At 43.6% G+C, this 24,107-nt stretch overlaps 2 protein-coding genes and 1 long non-coding RNA gene across 6 annotated transcripts in view; 2 read left to right on the top strand and 1 right to left on the bottom strand.

Moving 5' to 3' along the window:
• Window positions 1–65: 65 nt before the first annotated feature.
• Window positions 66–13,048, top strand: paqr6 (progestin and adipoQ receptor family member VI). 2 transcript variants are annotated; one of them, XM_086037270.1, is made up of 8 exons: window positions 66–274; window positions 5,250–5,506; window positions 6,148–6,275; window positions 6,401–6,606; window positions 8,321–8,447; window positions 8,755–8,851; window positions 9,348–9,492; window positions 9,966–13,048. In XM_086037270.1, exons 1-8 carry the CDS (start codon window positions 229–231, stop codon window positions 10,229–10,231), a joined length of 1,272 nt encoding a protein of 423 aa, XP_085893396.1. In that variant the 5' UTR covers window positions 66–228; the 3' UTR covers window positions 10,232–13,048. The 2 variants fall into 2 exon arrangements, with proteins under 2 accessions (XP_085893396.1, XP_085893397.1); XM_086037271.1 differs by lacking the exon at window positions 66–274 and adding an exon at window positions 1,602–1,766.
• A 1,121-nt stretch (window positions 13,049–14,169) lies between these two features.
• The window catches only part of LOC147143046 (uncharacterized), a 49,032-nt gene continuing 39,094 nt past the window's right edge, over window positions 14,170–24,107 (top strand). For all 3 annotated transcript variants that reach the window (XR_015087758.1, XR_015087757.1, XR_015087756.1), the window contains exon 1: window positions 14,170–14,213. This is a non-coding gene — a long non-coding RNA (uncharacterized LOC147143046). The remainder of the gene's footprint in view (window positions 14,214–24,107) is intronic.
• The window catches only part of ntrk1 (neurotrophic tyrosine kinase, receptor, type 1), a 29,262-nt gene continuing 21,005 nt past the window's right edge, over window positions 15,851–24,107 (bottom strand). The window contains exons 15-17 of the mRNA XM_086037268.1: window positions 20,647–20,887; window positions 19,452–19,610; window positions 15,851–17,325 (exon numbers count right to left, since the gene is read on the bottom strand). Coding sequence (XP_085893394.1) covers window positions 17,140–17,325; window positions 19,452–19,610; window positions 20,647–20,887 — 586 coding nt within the window. The 3' untranslated portion in view covers window positions 15,851–17,139. The remainder of the gene's footprint in view (window positions 17,326–19,451; window positions 19,611–20,646; window positions 20,888–24,107) is intronic.

The raw sequence follows: 24,107 nt of genomic DNA, 5'->3' as shown, positions 1-24,107 counted from the left end.
TCCTCTCTCTGCTCTGGGCCTCTTAACACATGCACCGTTGGCAGCCAATCAGATGACAGCAGAGTGTGTGCGTGGGTGCGCGCCCGCGTGCTAGCTGGGACGGCGACTGGCACCGCTTTGTGCTCCCATTGCGCAGGGCAAGTAGCAGACACTTATTTGGCGCAGATGAAGAAGGCGCAATGACTTGAAGGGACTTTTTTCGCGTGAGAGGAGTCAAGACCCTGAGAGATGCCATCCGCGCAGAGGTCCTTGCTGGCGTCTTTGGAGTTCATGTGTGAGTTTTGTTTGGTACCATTTTCTTTTATGCCAAAGCCCTGTCAATAACGACAAAAGTAGTGCTCTGGCACCAACTTGTGGCTAGTTAAGACCTCCTTAAATTGAAATGATCCTGTTCCTCAGGATGTGGCGCCTGATTTGAACGCACCTGTGTGAATGAAGTGAGGGCGTTTTTCTGCAGTCAACGGTTGGGAAGCGGTGAACGCTGAGCGGCCGGTTGCCTCTTTGAGCAGCTCAATCTGCAAGTTGCCACCCGTTGAGCCAACAACTCGACAATCCCGTTTTGGGGTTGCTGAATTGTTCCAAAGCAACAACTGTGCCTTTACCCACATGAAGCCGACTTCACGTTTGACCTGCTAGTGGTTGGAGAAGCTATCTTAGTTGTCGTTGGCGCTCATAATTGTCTCGAACTTGCAAAGCTAAAAGAAATGGCACGTGTGCTGAAAATGCGCCCTCTCGGTTGTAAGCAGGCATGCAGGCAGACAACACTTGCCATGCAAGTCATGTCATGGGCTTGCAAGTAGTGTTTTGCAGTACTACATGTAAGTCCGAAAACTTGCAACTGAAGTGTGACTGGTGTCAAGTCACGTGACAGGAGTCCCCCCTCCTTTTCTTTTGTTTCCCTACTAAATCTCAAATCTCGTTCAACACCTGGCCTTTATTGAAGTGCTTTACTAAACAAGAGCCGAACAGTTGCGTAGCTAATCACCGCCTTTGATTAATAGGACAAAAAAGACTTCGCCAGTGACCTGAACCAGAAAAAAAAGAAATTCTTTCTTTTTTTTTTTCCTGAATGTAAAAGTAAAACTGATAACATACCACGTTATATTGTCCATCGATCCATCCATCCATTATCTATACCGCTTGTCCTCACAAGGGTGGCGGGGAGTGCTGGAGCCTGTCCCAGCAGTCTTCGGGCAGTAGGCGGGGGACACCCTGAATTGGTTGCCAGCCAATCGCAGGGCACACGTTATGTTGTGAAATTTTAAATTTTGTAACGTGGTTTATTTGTTTTTTCCCGTTTGTGCTGTGGCAGCAATACGCTTCCATATAACACGGCAGTGATGATTGGCTGTTTATATGATTCTTTCAGTCTTCCGCGGTCCGTGGCCGTGACGTCACCGCCCACATTTCAAAGCAACGCGAACATGTGGAATTCCAGAAGGAGTACGTACACGCGCGTCTCCTCTCGCTCGAGTAGACAGGCGCGCGCACGTACGCACGTGGCTTGTGTTGTTGGAGCCACCGCCTCGATTGCATCCCGCCCATTGTGCGTCACGTGTGCGCCGAGGTCGCTTGCCATTGGTCGGTGTGAGGGCGGGGCGGTGCCAGTAAGTGGAAGAAGGTCCAAAAAAAACAAAAAGCTTGCGAGACACGCTAGACGCGACATTAAACGAGCGACGCGAGGAGACGACGGGCAGCTTTGAAAAGACGCTTCCAAGTTGGTGTTTTCTTGAGGCACCGTCACACGCTGATGGCCGGCAGTCGCGGTAAGTGGACGCCCAAGTGGTCGTGACACAAATGATGGTCGATGATTGGCTCCTCTCACTCTTGCGCGGCCCCATCCTCACTTCGCTAAGTTTTTTGTTTGTTTTTTTAATTTGTTCCTTCGTGGAAAGTCGTCCAAACTAAAAGACGTTCGGCGTGGGCGTCCCAGCAAAGTCAGCCGTGGGAAGGAGCTGTCTAGCACTCACGTGCTATACTGAATTGAATTAGTCCGCAACTGTCAACACGTTGGCCGGCGTCATTCTTGGGGAACACATGTTCCACCTCCGAAGATATTTTTTGTGCTTCCCATAATGGCCAAGATTAAAAATACAGACGCTGTATTTTTAGAAAAAAAAAAATCTGACTGACCTCAAGTTAAATACAACTGAACCGTCACTTTGAAAAATGTGCTCCATTTGAAGTTTTAAAAAAAAGTTGTATTTGACTCTTTACGTCACTTTTTAAGATATCACTTTTACAGAACAAGTTTGATAATGACTCGTTTTAGCACTTGCTGACCATTCTTGTACTGATGTCGTTTTAGTGCTCCATTTGCTCACGATTCAAACGGCTGCACAGGTGAAATGAATCACAGTTTTGTTTCGTGAAAGAAAAATGCAAGTCTGAAAACTCTTTATGGACAAAAAAATACAAATCTTCATGTTGCTTAATGTCTGATTAATCACTTGTCACCAAAATTGATGTGGACAACTACTTATGCCCTATCGCACTTTTCAACATATCAGAGTGACCACCTCAATATTTGGGATTTTGAGGATGTTGAGTGTTTCTTCTCCATAGATGCTCACTATTCACAAAAAGTTTCAGTCTCTTCGGGAGGAAAATACTTAACATCCATAAAATCCCAAATTAGGGCGATCGTTCCAATATTTTTCCGAGTTGAAGTGGACACGAGGAGAGATGTCCCCGTCAATTTTGGTGGTAACGATTGAGTTTTCAGACATTATTTTCCACTGTCCCCTGGTTGCGCATTCTTGTAGTGAAACAGCTGCACTGGTGATGTAATCATGATTCATTTTTGTTTCATCAATGCGCATACCAAAAACATAACTCAGTCATGTGTTTTGGTCTTGAAAATAATTTTTTAAATTTATTATGGGGGGGGGGGGAATGCGCGACTTATTTGGCAAAGACTTTTTCTCAAATCCTGCCTTTGTAGTAGAATCGACAACTATTTGCTTAACACTGTAATTGTGCTCATGCTGTGTGTGTGGCGTTAACTCTTTGTGAGTTGTCTATATGAAAAAAAAGAAAAACCAACAACGTGACTTAGTTGCTTGATGCCGAGATGAGTTGAGGACGGTTGAAGCTGGAGTCAACTGACAATTGTGTCACTCTGTGAAACGAGCACAATGCAGGTGGCTGTGTTTGCGTAACATGTCGCAACTTTCGTGTGAGAAATGTCAACAGGAGCCTGTGCAGGTGAAGACGACGAGGAACAGGAACACCTTTTTAAGCTCACAGCAGCAGCGCCGCCCGAAATGGGAACTCCACTCACGCACAAACCAACGCGCGCATGCCCTTGTAACACTTTCCTTTGGCTCAACATTGACACATAGCAAGAGAACGCTCTTTATTCGGACACTAGAAATCTCCTTTGGAGATTTAGAAAAAAAAAAAAAAAAAGGAGAGAAAGCAGCTCAAAAGATACAAAGTATGGAAGACAAAAAGTTGACCTTGTGTTGGGAAAAAAAACTAAAGATTTGCACATTTTGCTCAAATATAAACCCTCTTTTCAAAGGGAAAAAACCCTTGATTTTTTTCTAAAATAGAGAGTATGATTTATTATTATTTTTTTTTTTAAAAAGAAAATCTCCAAAATGACATTTTTCATCCAAAATACAAGTTCCTTTTCTTAATACGAGCTTCCCTCCCCCCAATTTTTTTTTTTTCTCAGTTGACTTTGCTTGAAACATTGTCATTGAAAACACATTTCACTGACTTTGTATCTGAACATTTAAAACCGCTCGGTGGAAATGAAGTCTTTCCAACATTCAAATTCCTCAGCGGCCAGCGGCGGGAGGCCATTTTGATTGTGTGCTTATCAATGCGGTGGCTTGTGCGTGCGCACAAAGACAACTTTGTAACCGACAAAGAGGCCGGGACCGGAGCCTGGACCGGGAGGTGGGCGGCTGTGGGCTCCGGGAGGCTGGCGGCCCGAGCCGAAAGCAACTTTGATTGGGGTGCCTGCTTTCATTTGGATTATTGATCACCCGAAGACAGGGCTGGTCTTGATTTACAGCGATGGGGAGCGACAACCGTCGCAAAGCTGCGGAGAATTGACACACAACTTGTAATTGCATATAGATGCCACAAGATGGCGACAATGCCACCTAAAAAAACACATCCGAAAGCGTCAACACCTTGCATCTAGTATGTACTCAATCGTGAAGCCATGTTACATAAATGACAGTGCTGGAAGTCTTCAACACAGACAAACCAATTTAACGTGAGGCTCGTCTCTCCATAAAAAAAAAAAATATATATATATATATATATATATATATATATATATATATATATATATGCAAATTATATTTTTCTTAGATTTTCCTGGGTAGTCAATGCAAATGACGCTCAGCATTATTTTCAAGTCATTAACCGTTTGAGTGATTTGAATATTTTTGAACAAACCTCTCTGATATGAGTTTTTTTTTTCCTTCCAAAAAAAAAGAAAGACGTAAAGTTTTCCAGGTATTCGGAACAGCCCAAACACAGCTGCTGCTTGGATGCCAACTGCCTCCAAAAAAATACATCTGTTTTCATTTTTTCCCCTTTGTTTCTAAATTTGAAATGTTTTTTTTGTATTATAGATTTGTAGTTTGATTGTTTTATTATAAAATATGTGCAATTTAAAGTATCCATATTATTGTTCCAAAACAGTAAAAAATATTGATATTAATATTATTTTTTTCCACCTTTTGATTAAGTATGATAAATTTAAATGAAAAACAACCAGAGTAACTATAATAAAACAGATCATTTCTTATATTTGAATTAAAAATATAAAACAGCATATTTTATATCACTGAAAATAATGATTTTGCCATTTTAATTTTTTTCTTTTTTTTCTAAGTTTTTATTAGAGAGTATGTACAGTACTCAAACAAGCGACCTTATCACATAACAGTTTATGGAGTTTTTTTTTTTTTTTTTTTTTTTTTTTTTTTTTTTAAAGCTCAACAGCTGAACTTATATATTAAACAAAGTTGGACAGCCAAATGTAGTCCTCAATGTGTTTTTCTTGAGGCACTTTTGCTCATGTGGTGCTGAATTTGAATCATTTATTCAAATTGCATTTGCAAATGGAATATTAATTGTGTCTGGCAGCAAAATGATCTTGAAGGCTTTTTGCGTGCAGGCGTGACCACGTCAACATGCTTGCGGACTCCTCCTGTTTATTTGAGGGAGGCCTTTGTTTTCAAGCTGGCGGCTGACGGCGACTTCTCCCGCTCTCGCTGCAGTGTTGCCGGTGTGGCGTGGGCTGGGCACCGGCGTGGGAGGCGCCTGGAGCCAAGGCTGGGGGCGCTGCCTGCTGCGCTGGGAGCCCCCCGGCCGCTCGGACGCCGGCGCCGACTACCCCGTTTGGTTGCTCATCTGCCGCAGGGGCCGCGCCCGCCTCGGGGAGGTGTGCCAGCGGGGGGGCGGCGCCCTGGGCTCGCCCGCCGCCGTGTTCGGTGTCAAACTCCCGCCGCTCTTCGACGTCCACCAGGTGCCCAAGGTGAGGACGGCTGAGCTCATCTTCACCCACAATTTTTTTTCACATTTATCCTTCAAAAGTCCCCAAAATGCAGTGCTGCCTTGACTTACTTGTGCCTCAACTTGACAGTTTTTCCAAACGTGGGTAATTACTTGGTCATTGTCTGCTATTGGCCCCCCTGAAGATGGACATTTTACAGTTGTCCATTTTGCCATCTTTGTTTTATCGCAAAGTAACACTTTGAACGGTAGCTTTAATCAGACTACGATTTTCAATATAGTAACATGTTGGATGACTAGTTACCCGAAATAGCAGCCATTATTGAGGAATGTGATGGTAAGTCCGCCATTTTGGTTTGAAGCAGCCATTTGGGGGTAGATTCAATAACTTGTACTTTGACCAATTCCTATGAAAAATTCACCCAAATGAGACACAAATTTCGAAACGGGTACTCTGGATTCTGGATGGTGGGTGGAGCTATAAGCCCGAGCACTTTTGACTACACCATCCACCATAAAATTGGATCCAAATGTAAATCCTAAAGAGGGCTCGAAATGTCTTGTTTGCCATTTTGGTTGGAAGCGGCCATTTTAGGCGAATTCCAGGGCTGGTACGAAGTGGGCCCGGAACCGTTTGTAACGCCGGCGGCGTTTGCTCCTCAGGTGTTCCATGAGGACGGCATCCTGTCGGGCTACCGCCACCCGCAGAGCTCAGCACTGGACTGCGTGCTCAGCAGCTTCCACATCAACAACGAGACCGTCAACATCTGGACGCACTTCCTGCCAACGTGGTGCGTGGGGCATACTTTTCCTGTCTGGTCAGGTGTAAAAAAATGTGCAGTATGCGAATAATGCAGCACAGTATATCGAGGTTGAGGGTTAACTGTAAACGTGTGTGTGTGTGTGCGTGCGTCAGGTACTTTGCGTGGAGGCTGGCCTCGCTGTGCTCCAGCATGAACTTGGCGAGCGACAGCTACACGTGGCCTCTGCTGGCATACATGCTGCTGGTGTGCGTGTACCCGTTCACCTCCTGCTGCGCGCACACCTTCAGCGCCATGTCGCCAGAGTGGCGCCACATCTGCTACTTCTTCGACTACGGCGCGCTCAGCCTCTACAGCCTGGGTGAGTCAATCCTCGCACTGCCTCCACGGAACGCATCCTGGCGCTTCTCGGGCCCGGGCAGAGGCCGTCAGTCGCTCCGTTGCGTGGCTTTCCGAACCACACAAATTGGAATAGTGATGATAATTCACCATGAGTCGGCGAGATGCCGTCGCCGGCCATTTTGCGTTCGCTCGTACACGCCGGTCAGCTTGCTACACGGTGAGACTGCGATGCGCCAAGTAGGGCCCGACCGATCATTCTGATCAATGATTGATTATGATTCTGATATTTGGCAGGCAGGAAAAAAAAATTTCATCGCCAAGTAACGTCATTTTTAAATCATAGCAATAAATGAGTTCATGTGAAATGACAAAAAATCTTCACATTGGCTGTTTAAAGGTACTGTGAGTTTGTGAAAAAGATTTTTGTACCCACAGTCACCTTTTGACAGATTTTTTTTTTTTTTTTTTTTAAATTTAAAATATTTTTTTCATGAAAAATGCGTAATGGTGGTTCAAGAATTTTTGGGGTTAAAAAAAAAAGGATTGCAATACATTTGTAATGTCGGTCAATTATACAGGATGTGGATTTTCTCTCTTCGCTTCCCTCTCGTCAAATAGCAGGAGTCCACTGTATTTCCATTTCCAATCACATATGCAATCTCTCATGTGACAAATGAACACATCCGAGGTGTTCCGATCAGGGTTTTATGGTCCCGATTCCAATACCGATCATCCGTGAGAGAGATTGGCCAAAACCGATTTGGATAACAATCACATGGATTAGCTGCACATTTTTCGACGTTCCAAATGTTGAGCCACGATTGGCTGGCAATCCCGAAACTGTTGGACTGCAGTCAGCCAAGTAGCAGTTTGTCTGTGAGCGTGCGGGTCGCACTCTTGTTGTCGGCGTTCCAAGCTGCTGACGTGTACAAACTGGCTCAGCGAAACTTGTACATCTTCTTTGTTTTCATGGCGCGTGTGACTCATTACTCTCACACTGTAGTGTACACGCGACACACGCCCTTCATGGTATGGAGACTTTCTAGAATTACCTTTGGACACTTCATTAGGTACACATGTAGCATCTCTTCAGATCCCAAATGTTCCAATTCGTCTCAGCAAAGATGATAACGGCCAAAAAGTGTCTCGATGGTGAGCTTATTTAGTGACACTCGAGGGTCAAAGGAAAAGAAAACCCGAGTACCTATTTGTGTATCGTCGCGGAAGCAGAATGTTTCACTGTGTTTGTTTTGTTGAATGTCATTAGCAAGCGCTAGTGTCCCTAATAAAGTGTCCAACAGTTCTTATTTCGAGGAGCCTGCTGACAAAGTCTTAAGTTGTGAAGAACCCAAGAAAAAAAAAAGCTTTATTTTGGGGGAAATATATATATTTTTTCAAGTAATTAGAAGTAGTCTTACTGTTTCCTGTATTCCGTCCAAGATATTTCAAAATCCATTTTTTTTGCATTACGTATTACTGAATGAATGAATGTCAAGATATGTGTCATACTAAATGAATGTCAAATAAAAAGTTGAATATAGTTTGCGAGAGAGGGGGTCCTATTTGGAGAAGGAGACTCCTTCGATTTAATTGAACGGTAGCTCACTCTCGCCCCCCTGTAGGCCGCAAGTGGTATTACCGGCCGGGATGCATCGCAAAGCCACGGGATAACCATCATGTCTTGGCCTTTTGGTGTGCAGCGTGTGTCTCACGACCCCATGCCACTTTTCCAGGCAGCGCCATCTGCTACGGCTGCTACGTGATGCCCGACGGCTGGCTCAACGGTTGGCTGCATCGGCACTTTGTGCCCATCGCCGTGGGCAACAGCTTGCTGTGCACCAGCCTCTCCTGCTACTCACGGTCAGGAGGAAACACACCCGCTGTCCCGCTTTTCTCAGAACGACGTGGACGGCGCCCGCGTTTCAAAACTTGACAAACGGCATTGCTCGGCGACCGGACCGGTGGGCGGGTGGCTGCGTGCGTCCGGCGGCGACGACGACGACGACATGCACCAACACAACATTGACAGCAGACTGGAGTGGCCTCCAAATACATTTGAATTCATTCAAATACATTCATGTTGTTAGTGGAAGCAGTGCAGGTCAACTACAGGGGCTGCTAAAACAAATCAAATGGATGACGCCTGTGTGTGTGCTTCTCCCGGCAGGTTTGTGGAGCTCCACTTCCCCCAGAGAAGCAAAGTGCTGCGCACCGCCGCCTTTGTGGTGCCCTTCGTCTTTGACAGCTTGCCCGTCTTCTACCGGGTCAGCCACTTGAACACGTAGTTCTCCTCGTTTCCTACATATGCCGTCATCGCACGGCGGTAGCTCGAGTGAAGTGGGGGGAAAAAAATGCAGCAGTTGAGGTAGTGAGACGCTCTGGCCTATCAGACTCCAGCTCCTGATATCACTCACTAGGCCACTCCCCTTAAAGGCACACAGCCATACAAATGTGCATTTTGGACACTTGTGAGCCACATGACTGCCAATGAGTGCAACTGCAATTTCAGCAAATTCCTAATCCAGCTTTGCTTTGCAAGTAGTTTACAAACTATTTCTGTTACTCCGCCTCTAGCTTGTAATATTCATATTTTGGGCACCATATGGTGTAGATAAAGCACTATATTAGTGTATTTACCATTCGTATTTATCGTTTGGCCTTGGTGGAGGTCTTTTCTGTGCTTCATGCAAACAGTTTCCATTTTAGGTTTTGACTCTCGTGACGTTGAGGCGCTTTTTTTCTCTGTGTGTGTGTGCGTAGCTCCTCCTGTGCTGCGGGGGGCGCTGCAGCCTCAGCGAGGCTCTGCTCAGCCACTTTTACCAGGTGACCTTGGCCTTTCTCACCTGCTTCCTGTTCGCCGCACACCTGCCCGAGAGGTTGGCGCCAGGGCGCTTCGACTACTTTGGTACGTTTGGCGACATGCCGATTTAATATCGAGCTGCTGTTTTGATGTTATTGACCCAGTCAAGCCCCGCCCCCCATTTCACAGTCCACCATTGATGTCCCTGCCAGATGGCAGATTTTTAAGTGACCCATTTTTAATGGGTTTTTACAGCAAGTCCCATGTTTGAGTTAGGAGTATTTCATGTAGTACCACCTTGTGCCACATGGTGACAACACTGAGCTTAAGTGGAAAGCGGGCAGCATCATTTCCTCATTCTCTGTCTCTATCGATTTGTCAAGTATGTTTTTTTAACAGGTGGGATTGGAAGAGGGAAGGTCTTGTCTGGGAAATTCTAGCTCCTTGACCAACTTCACTTTTAGTGTAGTCGACGGCAAAAAAAATCTGTGAATATGCAAATGCGTGGGCTGCTGAAGATCCACAGGTATGCGGAGCTCCACTCTAGTCTTCTTCTTCTTCAATGTGTGTTCGTGCAGGGCACAGCCACCAACTGTTCCACGTGTGCGCGGTGTTGGCGACACACTTCCAGATGGAGGCGGTGTTGTGTGACATGACGTCGCGGCGGGCGCGGCTTGAGGCGGCGGGGGCGGCGCCCTCCCTGCCCGGCACGGCCGGCGTGCTGGCGCTCGGCCTGGCCCTCAACTTGGGCGTCATCGCCCTCTTCAGCGCGCCGCTGCTCAGACGGGCGCCTTGGCAACCGCCGACACGGCAACCGCCGCCGGGCAACGGCAAGGACCAGTGAGTGTGTTAGCGCAATGAAGTGGCGCCCGGTGGCGAGAAGTGCCTGACGTTTACAAAAAAAAAAAAAAAAACCCACAAAAACTTTGAAGCCTTCCAAAAAGTGACCGCATGCTGACTGGCCAGTACACTTTGTGGCCACCAGTAGGCGCTGGTGACTTTTACCCCCAAAAATGACCAGCTTTTAGTTTTTAGCATTCTGCATTTCTTCATTTCCTTAACATCCACACCTCTTCATTGACTTATTTGTAATCTCTACTATAATGTCAATAATACTCCAGCTATTATTTTTTGGGGGGGGCGAGGGGTTACTTGTTTTAGTAAATAAAAGTAATAATACGAGTCATTGAGGCCTCCTAAAAGGGTTTATAATTACCTACAGATGCCACATGATGGCGGCAAAGCACTACTTTTCTATTGGACTGGGTCTAAATCAAGCTCCTCCCCTCACTTTAACAAGATGGTGCCAAAGCAATACTTTTATTTTACACAGGCGTGAGCGAATGAGCTTGTTTTTGTGAGATTGTTTGTTCTGTTATCGTTTTCATATCTGCAACGCGCTCGTAACTCCAATCGCACAATATCTCCTTGGCTGGCTTTTTCCATACCCGAAGCTCGCTCGTAACTCGTCGGCTCGCAACACAAAGCAGAAAATTGACCGAGCTTCGCTGGAAAAATGTAAGTAAAGATGTATGCTATGTGAGACCTGGCATTACTCTCTGAAGCCACCAGGTGGTGCAAGTGAGTTTTCTTGATTGCGCAATTTTGAGTTTGAGTTCCCACGGCAACTGAGTTTGCTCTTTGTGTTGTCCAGACGACACATTTAGATTTCTATTTTTAGTAATCTAACCTCCGACGATGACGTCACGCCGTTTAATTTAAAATATCCAATTCAGTTTGTTTTGTGTTCCTACCTCCGAACTCGTAGGAGTTTGTTCAAGTACGAGCTCTTGGAATTGCTATATTTTATTTCATTGATATCTTTTTTTTTAAGTAGCCAGGGGGCGCGAGTGAGAGTTTTTTTTTAGGGGGGACGTTTGCATTCACCGCCAACACAATTGTGCCTCACGATGACTTTATCCGAAAATATCCTCTTTGGCCAAATGTCCAAAGTTAAAGTTTTTAAACAAACAACTTGTCACTTCAAATGTACCATTCGAGAAATCGATCAGAATTTTAGATTTATTAAATCTGCATAAAGTAAAATACATGTTATTCTTGAAATATCTTGAAGTTGTTACTTCTGTTTTTTTGAGCAAAATTGTAATTTTGTAGACCTTCAACCTGAAGGAAGACATTTTTGGAGTGAGAGCAGACGCCCATGACAAAGTGTGGTGGGAAAATGGGGGAAAAAAAGGAAGCGCTTTTATTTAGCAGAAAGCACCGCGAAAGCTTTTGGGACTTGAAGTCAGATTTATGCGGGAGCAGTTTGGCAACATTTTGTCAGAATGACGTCTCTTTGGCAAAGACGCAATTGGAACCCAAAATACGGCGTTTAAAGAAAACAGTTACACTTTTGTGAGCTGTCAGTTCAAGATGTTTTGCCCGTAATTTACATTGGTGACCATTTAACTTGAGGTCATAGGTCATCAATGGCTTTTCTCCCAGGCGCATCTTGACTACTTGCGACGGTTAGCAAATGCTCCAGTTTTTTCATTGAAAAACACAAAGCACTTATTGCATTTTTTTAGCACAACACACACACTTCCAATCATAATATTGTATCCAATTCGTGGCATTCGAAAGCGTATTGTTGCAACACCAGGAAAAAGAAAGTTCAGTGCCACATAACATAATGAAATTTTCATGATAAACGTTTTCACTTTGTAACATGAATTTTTTTTTTTGTTATAACGTGCTAAGTTCCACATTTGAGTATGTTTCATATTTTGATGTGACAAGTTTCATTGTATGTGGTACGTTTCATGTTTTAACGAGATAAGTTTCACATCAAAACATAAATTTCACGTTTTAACGTGGTTAGTTTCTCATTATAATGTGATAAGTTTGACTTGGGCATTTGGCCAAACAAAATGAAGCAATTTCTTCCTGTTCAGGGGACTGGCCGTGTAGGCATGTGACAACTTTATAAATCTTAACCCGTTTTTAGAAACTTCTCATTATTATTATTATTATTATTATTTTTTATTTTTTTATTTTTTACTGTGTTATAGAAGAGCAGTGCAATTACGCAGCGAGTAACATTAGTTTTAAAAGACAAAAAATACTCCGCCTGAATTGCTTTGTTTTGTTGAGCTGAATGCGGAAATCAAAACTTAACACATTGTAAAGTGAAATTTAACAAGTTATAAGATGAAATGTATCACATTAAAATGTGACATTTTCCATGTTTCAGCGTGAAATTGATCACGCAGAATTTTTTTTTTTCTGTTGTGGCAGCAATGTGCTTCTGTAATTTAATGCAATTTTGCAAACGTTTTATTTACAAACCTGTTTTTTTTTTCTTTTAATCTGCTCTTCGGTCCAACTCCTGTGTTTATTTATATATGAGCAAAGCTTGCATTATAAAATCCCCAGAAAAGTCCACTATATTTGCTATATTTGTACAGTCCACACACACTGTTTATTAATATTATTATTGTTGTTGTTCCACACGTGTAATGGTTGATACATTTAGTGCCAGTACTCCTGACTGGATCACTGTTACTGCCTTGTCGGTATGGTTCTGCATTTGTATCTTAATAATAGCGGGATGTTTTGTTTTGACTAGAAAGAACCAGCAAACAATATGGGTGCTTTTTAATGTTTTATATGCTCATAAAACAACCATTTGAATGTATAAATAAATACTTACTTTATATCTGCTTTGTACTGTCATTGATCTACATTTGTGTAATAAATGCAGCTGCTTGGGAAAAAAAATAGGTCAGATTGTCCTTCTGTGTGTTAACTTCCGTTATCAGGCTTGAGTCATCTGGTTTGCCAACTTTTTCAGTTTGCTATCTCCAATTAAACGCAGGAATTAGACCATCAACGTGCACTCGGAAATATGACAGAGTCGCGTGATGCATTCAGGAACCTCGGAAATAACAAAATTGAGCAAAACACAAATGTCGCCACAACACAGATAACCCAATTTGTTACAGTATATTGTTTGTCTCAAAAACGTGTATCATGTCTTCTTAAGTCAAAGTTTCTAACTTCTTTCTTCAGGCATTGTGCAATTTCGGTGATCAGCATTCGCCTTCCTCAGAGACATTTGACAGCAGAGGAAACAGCAGGCATGACACGCCTGCTGCGAGCGACACCAAAACTGCACAATATCTGAACAAAGTATTTTATTTGTGTGTGTTCCTTTGTTCAATTGTAGTTGTAAATTGTAGGAGTATTGTGACCTCGAAAAATAAAAGTAAAATTATATAGTCACTGTCACCAAATATCTCAGACGGCCAAATATGGTCAAACTATTATAATTATTATTATCATCATTATTTAAATCACAGATCGATTCTAATGGTCCTTTCCTACTTCGTCTGCAATTTTCATGCAATTCTAACCCATTTAAAGCGGTGAAAATAGCAGATACTCAAATAAAGCACGATTTCACGGCCGGAAGCGTGCACACGGCCGTCTGCTGATTGCAGCCTTTTTTTTTAAAGCAATAACGAGTGAAAATAGTAAGGTTCGCTGGATTACATTGACGTGTTCAATAAGGTTGCCAGCTTCTATATAGATATTTAAAAGCTACAGGATTGGTGAGGAGAATTTGAGAAAATATAATAGGGATTGTTAGGTATGTTGGTTGTCATTACGTTTACTGTTGTTGTTGGTTAGGTATGTATTAATATTTTCACTCTCCTGGGGTATTTGTTTCGGGGCATACCTGGTTCACACTCCTTACCAGTAGGTGGCGGTAATGCACCTGAAAGTTTCTTGCCAACCGCCATAAAATATCCATTAGAAGAAGAAGACTTGTTCAATTATGGATCGATGAGATGCTTCGTTGTAAAAAGCTGTGTCGTGAGGTAAGTCTCCGTTTCATTTTAATATGCACCTTAGACGCGGTTAGTTGGAGCGTTGTTGTTTTATTTATGGCTCATGGCTTCACTCATGGCTTCAAACCTGAAAGAAGGCGTTTTGTGAAGGCGTTGGAGCCAAAATGAAGATGTGTTGTATGTATTGGGCAGGTGTGTTTGCTGGTGTGACGTTTCAAAGGCTGGCGGCACATGAGCGCTTATGAATGTGCTAATGATTAGCACATTATGGGGCATCGAGGGGGCATCAAGCCTAAAACTGACGACCACAGTTTTCCTGACCATACCCGCGTAAACTTTCAGGTCTCTGTACTTTATTTGAGTACACTGCCCGACCACCCACCACAGCTAGTCACAACACAATCCACAAGTAATTGAGGAAAACCCCACAAAAGGTTTATAATTGCCAGTAGATGCCACAAGATGGAAGCAAAGCGCCACTTTTGTATCAATGAAGTGCCTCAAACTCACTTCAACTTGGCTTCTTGGCACCAAGACACAGCAAGATGGTGATATATAGCACTTTTCACTCATAAAAATGCAACTCAAAGTCCTGTACAATAAAAACATCAAAATACAACATAAAAAAGAAGACCCGCTCCCTCCCTCACAATAGACACAAAGAGATATCCACAAGCACGCCTGCACTCACACACGCACAAAACACACCTACTGTATATCTTGATTAAATATGATTTACAAAAAAAATAAATAAATAAAAACAGAAAATAATGAAATTAAAAGACAAAAGGACCAGAGGACCTCAGGATCCGTGAGGGTTCATATGATAAAATCAAGTCAGATAAATAAGACCGTTAAGACGTTTACAAACGAATAAAAGTACCCTCAAATTTTGTCTAAATGAAACACCTCCACTCATTCAAACGGTGACAAAAAACTACTTTTGTCTGAATTAAGCTCTTCAGCTCACTTCAGCATAGTTCCTTGGCACCAAGATTGCGTCAAAACATGACTTTTGTCTAAATGATGCTACACCCCTCATTTCAACTTCATTTCTTGGCACCAAGATGCCACAAGATGGCGGTAAACCACTACTTTTGTCTAAATTAAGCTCTAGAACTTTTCTATGTAAGGAGTTCAATTAATTCTTATACTTTTCAAATCTATTTTTATAAACGAGTATCTGTAACTTGTATTTTTGCCAGTCAAAGTGAATCAAGTGATGCAATCATAATTGTTTTTTTGTTTTTTTTCCCCAGTCCACTTTATTATGAAGTGAGAGCACACAGCATTGACAGCGACAGTAGCACGTCATACAGTCTGGATGTCCCTTCACTATTTACACTTTGTTCAGCTTTTATTTTGAAAGTCTCTTTTCAATCCCCATGCTGTATTGTTGGCATGGCCTTTATTTTGAAGGTCTTGACACTGGAATGTTTAAAAAAAAAAAAAAAAAAGAAAAAAGCTTGTCGCATGTCACATTTGATACTCAATTCCAATGAAACACTTTTATTTTGAAGGGCATTACGTCACACGAGTATTTCACATCTGTCCAGTTTCACTGTGAGGCTTTTATTTTGAAAACCTTTGCACGAGCGTGTCAAAGCTCCTACCCTCACTGCACTGCTTTTATTTTGAAGTAATTTACACTAGCAAGTCTCAACCACTTGGTTTTACAGCTGCAATTTATTTTGAAGGTCATTACACCATCAAGGCACATCTCCTGCCCACTTCCAACTGTACAACTTTTATTTTGAAGCTCTTTACAGTAGCAACTACTTTCCTGAAACAGTGACCTCCATTCACGTGAATATATAAACACCACACCTAAAAAAAAAAACGGAAATTGACAGGTGCAAGTTGTACAAAACAGCCATGTACCCTCTGCAGTTGAGTAAATAGAAAATTGCACACAGACAGAATTAGCTGAAGTGTAGTATTTTTTTTTGGGGGGGGTAATATTTGCCTTCCAAAGTGATGAAACAACTGCACACATTCTGATAATATTGAAAAAATATTCATATAGGAGACACAAAGTTGGTTATATACACATAAATGAACACCATCATTATCATCTGACAAAATTTGAGCGGGAAGGACTCATTTGTCCTCTTGTTGTGTTGCAAGATGCCGCAGTTCTGCTCACAGCCTGCAGGGGCTCCAAAAACAACGGGCCACACTGTCTCCACTTTGGAACAGGACGTGATGAGAAGCTCGTTTGAGTATTCTTCTTCCGATATCCAGCTACTAGTATGTGCTCTGTCCTCACTAGCAGGACAATTTGGCGCACTAGTAGAACCGTCTTACTAGTAAACATTTTTCCCCCCACTGCTGCCTACTGCATTAAAGACATTCTACACACAAGACGGACATGTACATGTTATTAGTGAGACAAAATTGTGCACTAGTTGACAACTGTGCACTAATGCTACTAGTGAGTTGCTTCACTAGTAGCACACTGTAGTCAATGAGTGCACAGTTTTGACTAACTGGCAAAGTGGTTGTCCTACTACCGTGCCAGTTCTTCTAGTGAAGACAAAGAGTGTACTAGTACATGAACATCAACTGTCAAGTAAATGGAATAAAAATTCCAATTAAAAGCTATTTGAAAATTTTTTTTCCCACTAGTGTATTGCATTTCTGCACACTAGTCGGACAACGACATGCCACTAGTGAGAGGGGCAAAACTACTAGTTGACACTTTGGTAATCCAAGTAGGGTCCAGGAGTGTGTGACACATGCCTACTAGTTGGACCTCGTAGTGCCGCAGAGTGCAGTCATTTACTAGTAAGGTTGAATTGCATACTAGTAGGCCAAAAGTGGCACTAGAAAAAAAAGTTACGAGTAGGACATAGTCGTTCTATGAGTGTGCCGAGTTGCCTTGTCGGTAAGAACAAAGAGCGCTAGTACACGGACTTGTTTGGGGCCGGGCCTGGGTGGGCGTGGCGGTGGTGGTCTAAGCGAGGATGTGGAGGTAGACGGGCGGGTTCTTGACGAGGGCGAGCAGGCGGGCGTGGATGTCCTTGATGAGCGTCCTCTGCTGAGGTTCTCGCTGCCAGCAGCCGCGCATGAGCAGGTAAACTTGTTTGGGGCACGTGCGGGGACGCTCCAGCTCGCGGCCCTGCGTGATGCACTCGATGGCCTGCGGGGGGGGGGGGGGGGGGGGGGGGGCAGCGCAACGGCTGGTGTTAGCCACACTCGGCGGCTTTCGCTTTTTTATTTTAATTTTTTTATTTTATTTTTGTTTTTGTTTTATCCAAGCCGCAATTTGAAAAGCCGACACGAGACTTGACATTCAAACCGCCCGTTCAGAGGCTAGCTGGAGACCTTAACTTGAAACCAAAACGTCAAACACGAGCCCTCAATGGAAACCCAAACATTATCTTAAAACCGAAACTCGGAACCCTCACCCTAAATTTAAAAGCCTTACCTTGAATGGAAGCCATAACCCAAACTTAAAACTGAACATGGAAAGCTGAATCCTAATTTGAAAGCAAAAGTAGCCATCATGATCCTCAAAGGAAAGTTTTAAACTGGACGGTGGAAATTTTAAATCTAAATTGAATCTGAAATCCTAATCCCAATTTCAAATTCTAATTTGAAGCCTTAACTGGAATCCCGAATTTGAAGTCCTGCATCCTTGTAGTCATGCAAGTCGTGGTAGCCTGCAAAGTTTGAATGGCGGCACCCGGACTTTTCATGTTTGTTTTTCATATTTCACCTTTGGTCCAAAAGGCTTCTGCAGTTTTAAATTTTGCACGTGGAGTCTCTCTATTTGAAGCGTTTAAAGGTTTGCATTTGGGATTAAAGGTAAAACTCCTTCAATAAACAAGAAAAGTCCAGGTGCCGCCATTCAACCTTTTCCAGTTCAAACATCTCGCTCGACTTTAGAGAATTTGTTCTGCTTTGCATCGTCAGTCTCGTGTGATTCCTTGAAAGTGTCCGATCTCATAAAAGAGTCCAGTAATGCACTCAGTCACTTTGTTTTCGGACACTACTTCTGGACTCGTGTTTGTTTTCGCTCTCGGCGCACTCGGCTCCTGATTTCCACCAAATGACTTGACCTGTCCCTCAGCGAGCAGATTACGCAGATGAATGCTGCCGAGACACCGGCTGATTGGATTAGGATGCAAGGCGATCCGGTCTGCTCTTGAAAGGCGAGACGCTGGCTCTGGTGCTTACGCTGCTCTTGAAAGGGACACACTGGACTTGTCAGGACCATTCCACTCCACTCCACTATTATTGATTGGACTTAAGAGCGGACGGAGTGATACAAGCAACACTCGCGCAAGACTCAAACAATCACACGGACGATTGAACTTTCTAGCTTTACACCCTCGTCTTATGTACGCCAATTGCTTGAAGCGGAAGTCAACACAAACATCTTTTTTTCCAAGAGTATGTTCCCAGCAGGCCCACCAGTTGAAACGCGGCATTCGGATTCATTTTGCGTTTGTGGAATATCAGTTAAGCGGCAAAATGCACTCGTTTTTAGCCATCTCTGGGGGCGGCCATTTTGTCTTCTGTCAACTGAAAATGACAACGTCACAACTCCTCACAACCACCAATCACGGCTGACCTGTTTTCTGGATCTGAGCCGTGATTGGTCATCGTGAGCCGTTGTGATGTCATTTTCGGTCTGTTAGCATGAAGCTCAGACGCAGAACTCCAATTTGAAATAAAACCCGAATCCCTACTTTGAAATCTTGAATTGAAGCTCGGGATTGAAGCCTTAATTGAAACGAGTCAGTTTCAAGGTGTGCCGCGGGTTAAAAAAAAAAAGTCTCGGTTTCAAACCCGTTCAAATGTACCGTTGGAAAGCCTGATTTGGAACGTGAGGGTTTTGCATCCTCTGCGGTCCTACTGCAAGGTGCTAGCGGTTTGGGCCTTAAGAGGCTCCTGTGTAGCTGTAATCCTGCCATTTTGCGACAGTGGCAGATGTCGCTTGTAAAGCGCCGTCACTCCGTTCTCACACGCGACATGTTCCATACATCTCGGCCCTCTCAAATCCAATTGTGAAATCCGAGGCGTCGAGTTTCAGCGTCAAGCGTGAACATCAAAAGTTCACCAAGGGACAATCTCAAAGAGGAGACTTGAAAAGACCCGCTGTCATCCGCCGCTCGTTTGTCTGATTTTCTTCCGGAAGTAAAAAAAAAAAAAAAAAAGGCCAATTTTCCCAAACATGCCGTGATTAGTTTTTTTGTTTTTATTTTTCTCCTTCTGCTTTTGCAATTCGCCACCGACGTGACGAGCGCGTGCGCCACCCACCTCGCTGTTGGACAGCTGGTACCAGGGCTGTTTGCCGTAGGTGAAGATCTCCCAGAGCACCACGCCGAAGCTCCAGATGTCGCTCTCGGTGGTGAACTTCCTGTACATGATGCTCTCGGGCGGCATCCAGCGGATGGGCAGCATGGTGCGGCCCCCCACCTAAAAACACCACCGCAACTTCTGACGTAAACGCAAATACGTCGTGACAGTCAAGAGGGCATTTGTAGTAGTGCCACTTTGGTCCACCGGGGGTGCTCATGAGTCACCGTCGCTCAGGAGTCGATTCGCCAAATACAGTGGTACCTCTACTTACGAAATGAATTGGTTCTGGATAAAAATTCGTAAGTAGAAAATTTTGTAAGTAGAGACGCGTTTCCCATGTAAATGCCCTAATCTGTTCCCAGCCCCCCAATAATCAGACATAAATGTTTTATAAAGCATAAAAATGCATCAAAACGTGTAACTAATACATGTTACGATTGCACAATAAATGAGAGTTGTGCATAATGTAAAAAACAAAGAATAGAGAAAAGAATTAAAATGATGGTCGTTTACATTTTAATTGCTGTCCTCATCGCATTTTGCCCTCTTTGGTTCATGTTCTCTCTCAGAAGTGGTTTTTGCTTGGCGTTTTGTAAACAACTGATTTAATAACATGGCGGCTGTCGATACACTACGGTCATATTCTTTGGCGAGATCAACCAAACGTATTCCTTTTTCATACTTTTCTATTATCTCTTGCTTTGTTTGTATGGACAAAAAAAAAAAATTCTCCTTTTTTTTTTCTTTTCCTCGTTTTGGAACACCTCATGGCCCGAGGGGCGAATGACGAGGATGCCAGGAAGATGCTAGGCTAGCCAATGGCAGAGCAGCTATGAGTATGTTGCGTTCAGGAAACTCTGGAGCTGCGAGTAGCAGCCCATACTGTATTTTTATCTTTGGTATCCTGAAATTTCTGTTGAGGCGTTTGGTAACTTGAAAATTTGGTATGAAGAGACGTTCGTAAGTAGAGGTACCACTGTAATTATTTCGATTTGCAGTCCTTCCACTCCGTCTTGCTTTTTCATCATTCCCATAAAACTAACCCCAACCTTTATGGCACTAATGCTAACCTTAATCCACTAACCCAAATGCTAATAAGAATCCCAAAGACGCACCACATGGAACCAAACGTGTTTTGCCAGGCCTCACTCACCCGATAGTAATCGGTGCTATAGATGTCCCGCGACATGCCGAAGTCTCCGATTTTGACCACCAGGCCTTCGCCCACCAGGCAGTTGCGCGTGGCCAGGTCCCGATGCACAAAGTGCAGCGAGGCCAAGTAAAGCATCCCCGAGGCGATCTGGGCGGCGATGTGCAGCATCTGCGGCACCGTCAGCTCGCCCAGCGCCGCCATCTTGCACTCTTCCAGCATCCGAGCGTCGGGACCGTGAGCTCTGCGGGACACCAACAATTTGGTGAGGTGGCGCTTCGGATGAAGTTCAGCCATGGATTCCTTCGGTCAATGACACTCAGCGCTCAGTGGCCGCTTGCCGTTTGATGGCAATTTGTTCGGTAGCACTCCTGATGTCGAAATGTCAACTGTATGATGAAGACTGTTCGTATGCCAATTCTTTTTCAACCAGGAAATGTATCGATTCATTCATTGCCGATTTTGCGTTCATCTTCTTGTTGTCAAATTGCACGCGCGAAAGGTACTGAAACATTGAACGTGCATTCACCAACGGACACAAGGTCGTTGTGCCTTTTAGGCATCACTCCAAAGCCCAACGTCCCAAACCTTTTGGGAGCATTTGAAAATTTACCAATTCGCAGATTTTGTATTTTTTTTATTTTTGGAACCTAACCCCCATTATTTGCGTAAAAACCCACGGAATTTGCATTTATTTATTTATTCATTTATTTCAACCCGATCCCATGCTTATACGTCCAATAAAAGACATGTCTTGATACATGGGGTGTGATACGATTCAAGGATGATCCAATTTTTAAAGTGGAGCGGTTCGATTCGGTTCGATTCACTGGAATTACGATTTGTTTCGATTGATGCAATGATTTTTTTTGTCATTTTACATCCGTATAAATGAACTTGTCCGTGCTGTAAACGTGGCATTCCCTTCAAAGATATACGTACATCTCACCCAAAAAAAACCCCAAAACCATTTGATACGCATCTTGATATATTTTAAAGTGGAACGATTTGATTAAGTCTGATTCGATGCAGGGGGGCACGGTCGTCGACTGGTTAGCACGTCCGCCTCACAGTTCAGAGGTCGTGGGTTCGATCCCGGCTCCGGCCTCCCTGTGTGAAGTTTGCATGTTCTCCCCGTGCCTGCGTGGGTTTCCTCCGGGTACTCCGGTTTCCTCCCACATTCCAAAAACATGCATGGTAAGTTGATTGGACTGTCTAAATTGCCCCTAGGTGTGATTGTGAGTGCGGATGTTTGTGTCTATGTGCCCTGCGATTGGCTGGCAAGCAATTCAGGGTGTCCCCCGCCTACTGCCCGAAGACAGCTGGGATAGGCTCCAGCACGCCCGCGACCCTTGTGAGGATAAGCGTTATGGATAGTGAATGAATGATTCGATGCACTGGCAAGAGTTTCCCATTCAAATCGTTTTTTGTTACACACCTATTATTCGCATTTTGACCCAAATCGCCACTTATTCACTTTTTTTATTTATTTTTTTTTCATTTTTCCCCCACATCAGTTGTTTGCAAATTTTCACTATTCGGGCTCTGGCACCTTGACATTATAACAACAGCAATGACATCATTAACGGCTCCCCAGTAGTGTTCCGAAACTATTGTTCATTTGATTGATGCCTCATCTGTACAAAAATCCTCTTGTAGTAATTCGCGAGTCCAGAATACTGCATTCGGGAACATTCACTTATTCCCGACCTCCGAATCACAGCAAAGGGACTTTCAGAGGACATTTTACGGAACTATCTTTATCCACTACACGGTGATGATGGAGAAGGAAATGAGTGGATGATTCCCGACACAGCCATGAAGTGTACATTGGCCACGAATGGCGAAGGCTTGATTGTGTCCTGTTCCGACTGATGGTCGGCGACGCCCACGCTTTCGTCCGACTCCAACCCAAATGTGCTCACTATTAGTTTAGCGGGCAGGTGGCACGGTGGGAAAGCAGCTGCACAGTGGGACGCCCCAGGCCCAAATGTGATTTCGGGTGTTTTTTTTTTTTGTTTTTTGTTTTTTTAATGCCGCCAATCTGCCTGGCGTCAGAGGACACCTGGCGTCAAGACCAGCAGATCAGCGCTGACGTTTCCCAGGTGATGAGCTGCAAATTGGCCAACGTTTGAGATTTGCATCTAATGTCGCAAATTAATTGCGTGCTGTTTGATGTCATTACAACTCATCTGCTCCCTGACACGCGCAAACGTTCACCCAGAATGTTTGCGCGGCTGCCATTTTTCAGTGGAATGAGTGAGGAGAAGGCATGCATCTCCGCCAAGGCCAAAACGACACTAAAAAAAGCAAAACTTTGGATAATCTTTTTCAAAATTCAGCCCCTGAAGCCAGTTTGACTTGGAAACGTGTAATTTGGTAGACACGTCTATCATGAGGAGACGAGAAAAAAAAAAGTCTTAAGAAACCATGCTTGAAAAATTATGGAAAGTCTGCCGTTTTAATTCCAAGCTGCCATTTTAGGCTCATTTTCCAGGTCGTAGTTGTGAAGCAGCTTTGACTTAGTGACTTGAAATTTGGTAGACATGTCTATCATGAGCAGACCGACTAAAAAGTCTCAAGAAGCCGTGCCGGAAAAATGAAGGGATGTTTGCCACTTCAGTTTGAAGCTGCCATGTTAGGCCTGTTTTCCAGGCCAGGCTTTTGGAAAATTCAGCCCCCAAAGCTGTTTTGACTTGGCAACATGAAATTTGGTAGGCATGACCATCATGAGTAGAACCCACCAAAAAGTCAAGAAGCCATGATTTAAAAAAAAAAAAAAAAAAGAAAAGCCTTTTGGGTTTGAAGCTGCCATTTTAGGACCGTTTTTTTAGGATTAACAATTTGAAATTTGGTAGGAAAGTCGATTATGAGGAGACCCACCACAAAAAAGTCTCAATAATCCACACACAAAAAGACCTAGCGTCTGCCATTTTGCTTTCTCTCTCTCTCTCTCTCTCCCTTTGTTTTTTTGTTTGAGGGTTACCATTTTTGTGTTGTTTTGTCCATTTCCGGGAGTCCTTCAAAGACAAACTTGTCCTCGAGATTTGTCTGATTGCTACAAAATTTGAATCATGCAGATGAGACGGTGGACAGTCAGAAATGCGGCGGGTTCTGCATTACATTTTGAACATTTGTGCAGGTACACCGACTGTCAAACAAGAGCAAAATTTCTTCTTCCCTGACAGCACTCAGGTTTAGCAGAAATCTGGGACCTGCTTTTTGTCTTTTTGCTAAGAACAGACAAACAAAGACACACGACATCCTTAAGAGGTCCACTAAGAAATAATTGCAGTCATTAAGGAGATTTTGAATCATTTTAGCACACGCTCGATACCTCTTAACATGTTTACCAGAAATTCATAAACGGCCAGCAAAATTAAACCAAACATAATTAGGATTACAAATGGGAAATACAATTCAATACCTGCTCAATTTAGCTGATCAGATTTGAGGTGTATTTG

The sequence above is a fragment of the Filicampus tigris genome, chromosome 8 (genome assembly GCF_054856515.1).
Source record: "Filicampus tigris isolate MCC_2025a chromosome 8, RoL_Ftig_1.0, whole genome shotgun sequence".
In the NCBI taxonomy this organism is placed as follows: domain Eukaryota; kingdom Metazoa; phylum Chordata; class Actinopteri; order Syngnathiformes; family Syngnathidae; genus Filicampus; species Filicampus tigris.
Note: the sequence above shows the minus strand (reverse complement) of the source record. Positions and strands in the feature narration are given on the sequence as shown.

Bases quoted from the DNA above. Each gene is read 5' to 3' on its own strand.
- paqr6 (XM_086037270.1), top strand. From the start codon at position 229: ATGCCATCCGCGCAGAGGTCCTTGCTGGCGTCTTTGGAGTTCATGT. The intron at 6,607-8,320 runs GTGAGTCAATCC...CCACTTTTCCAG, and splicing joins GCTCAGCCTCTACAGCCTGG to GCAGCGCCATCTGCTACGGC. The intron at 8,852-9,347 runs GTCAGCCACTTG...GTGTGTGCGTAG, and splicing joins GCTTGCCCGTCTTCTACCGG to CTCCTCCTGTGCTGCGGGGG.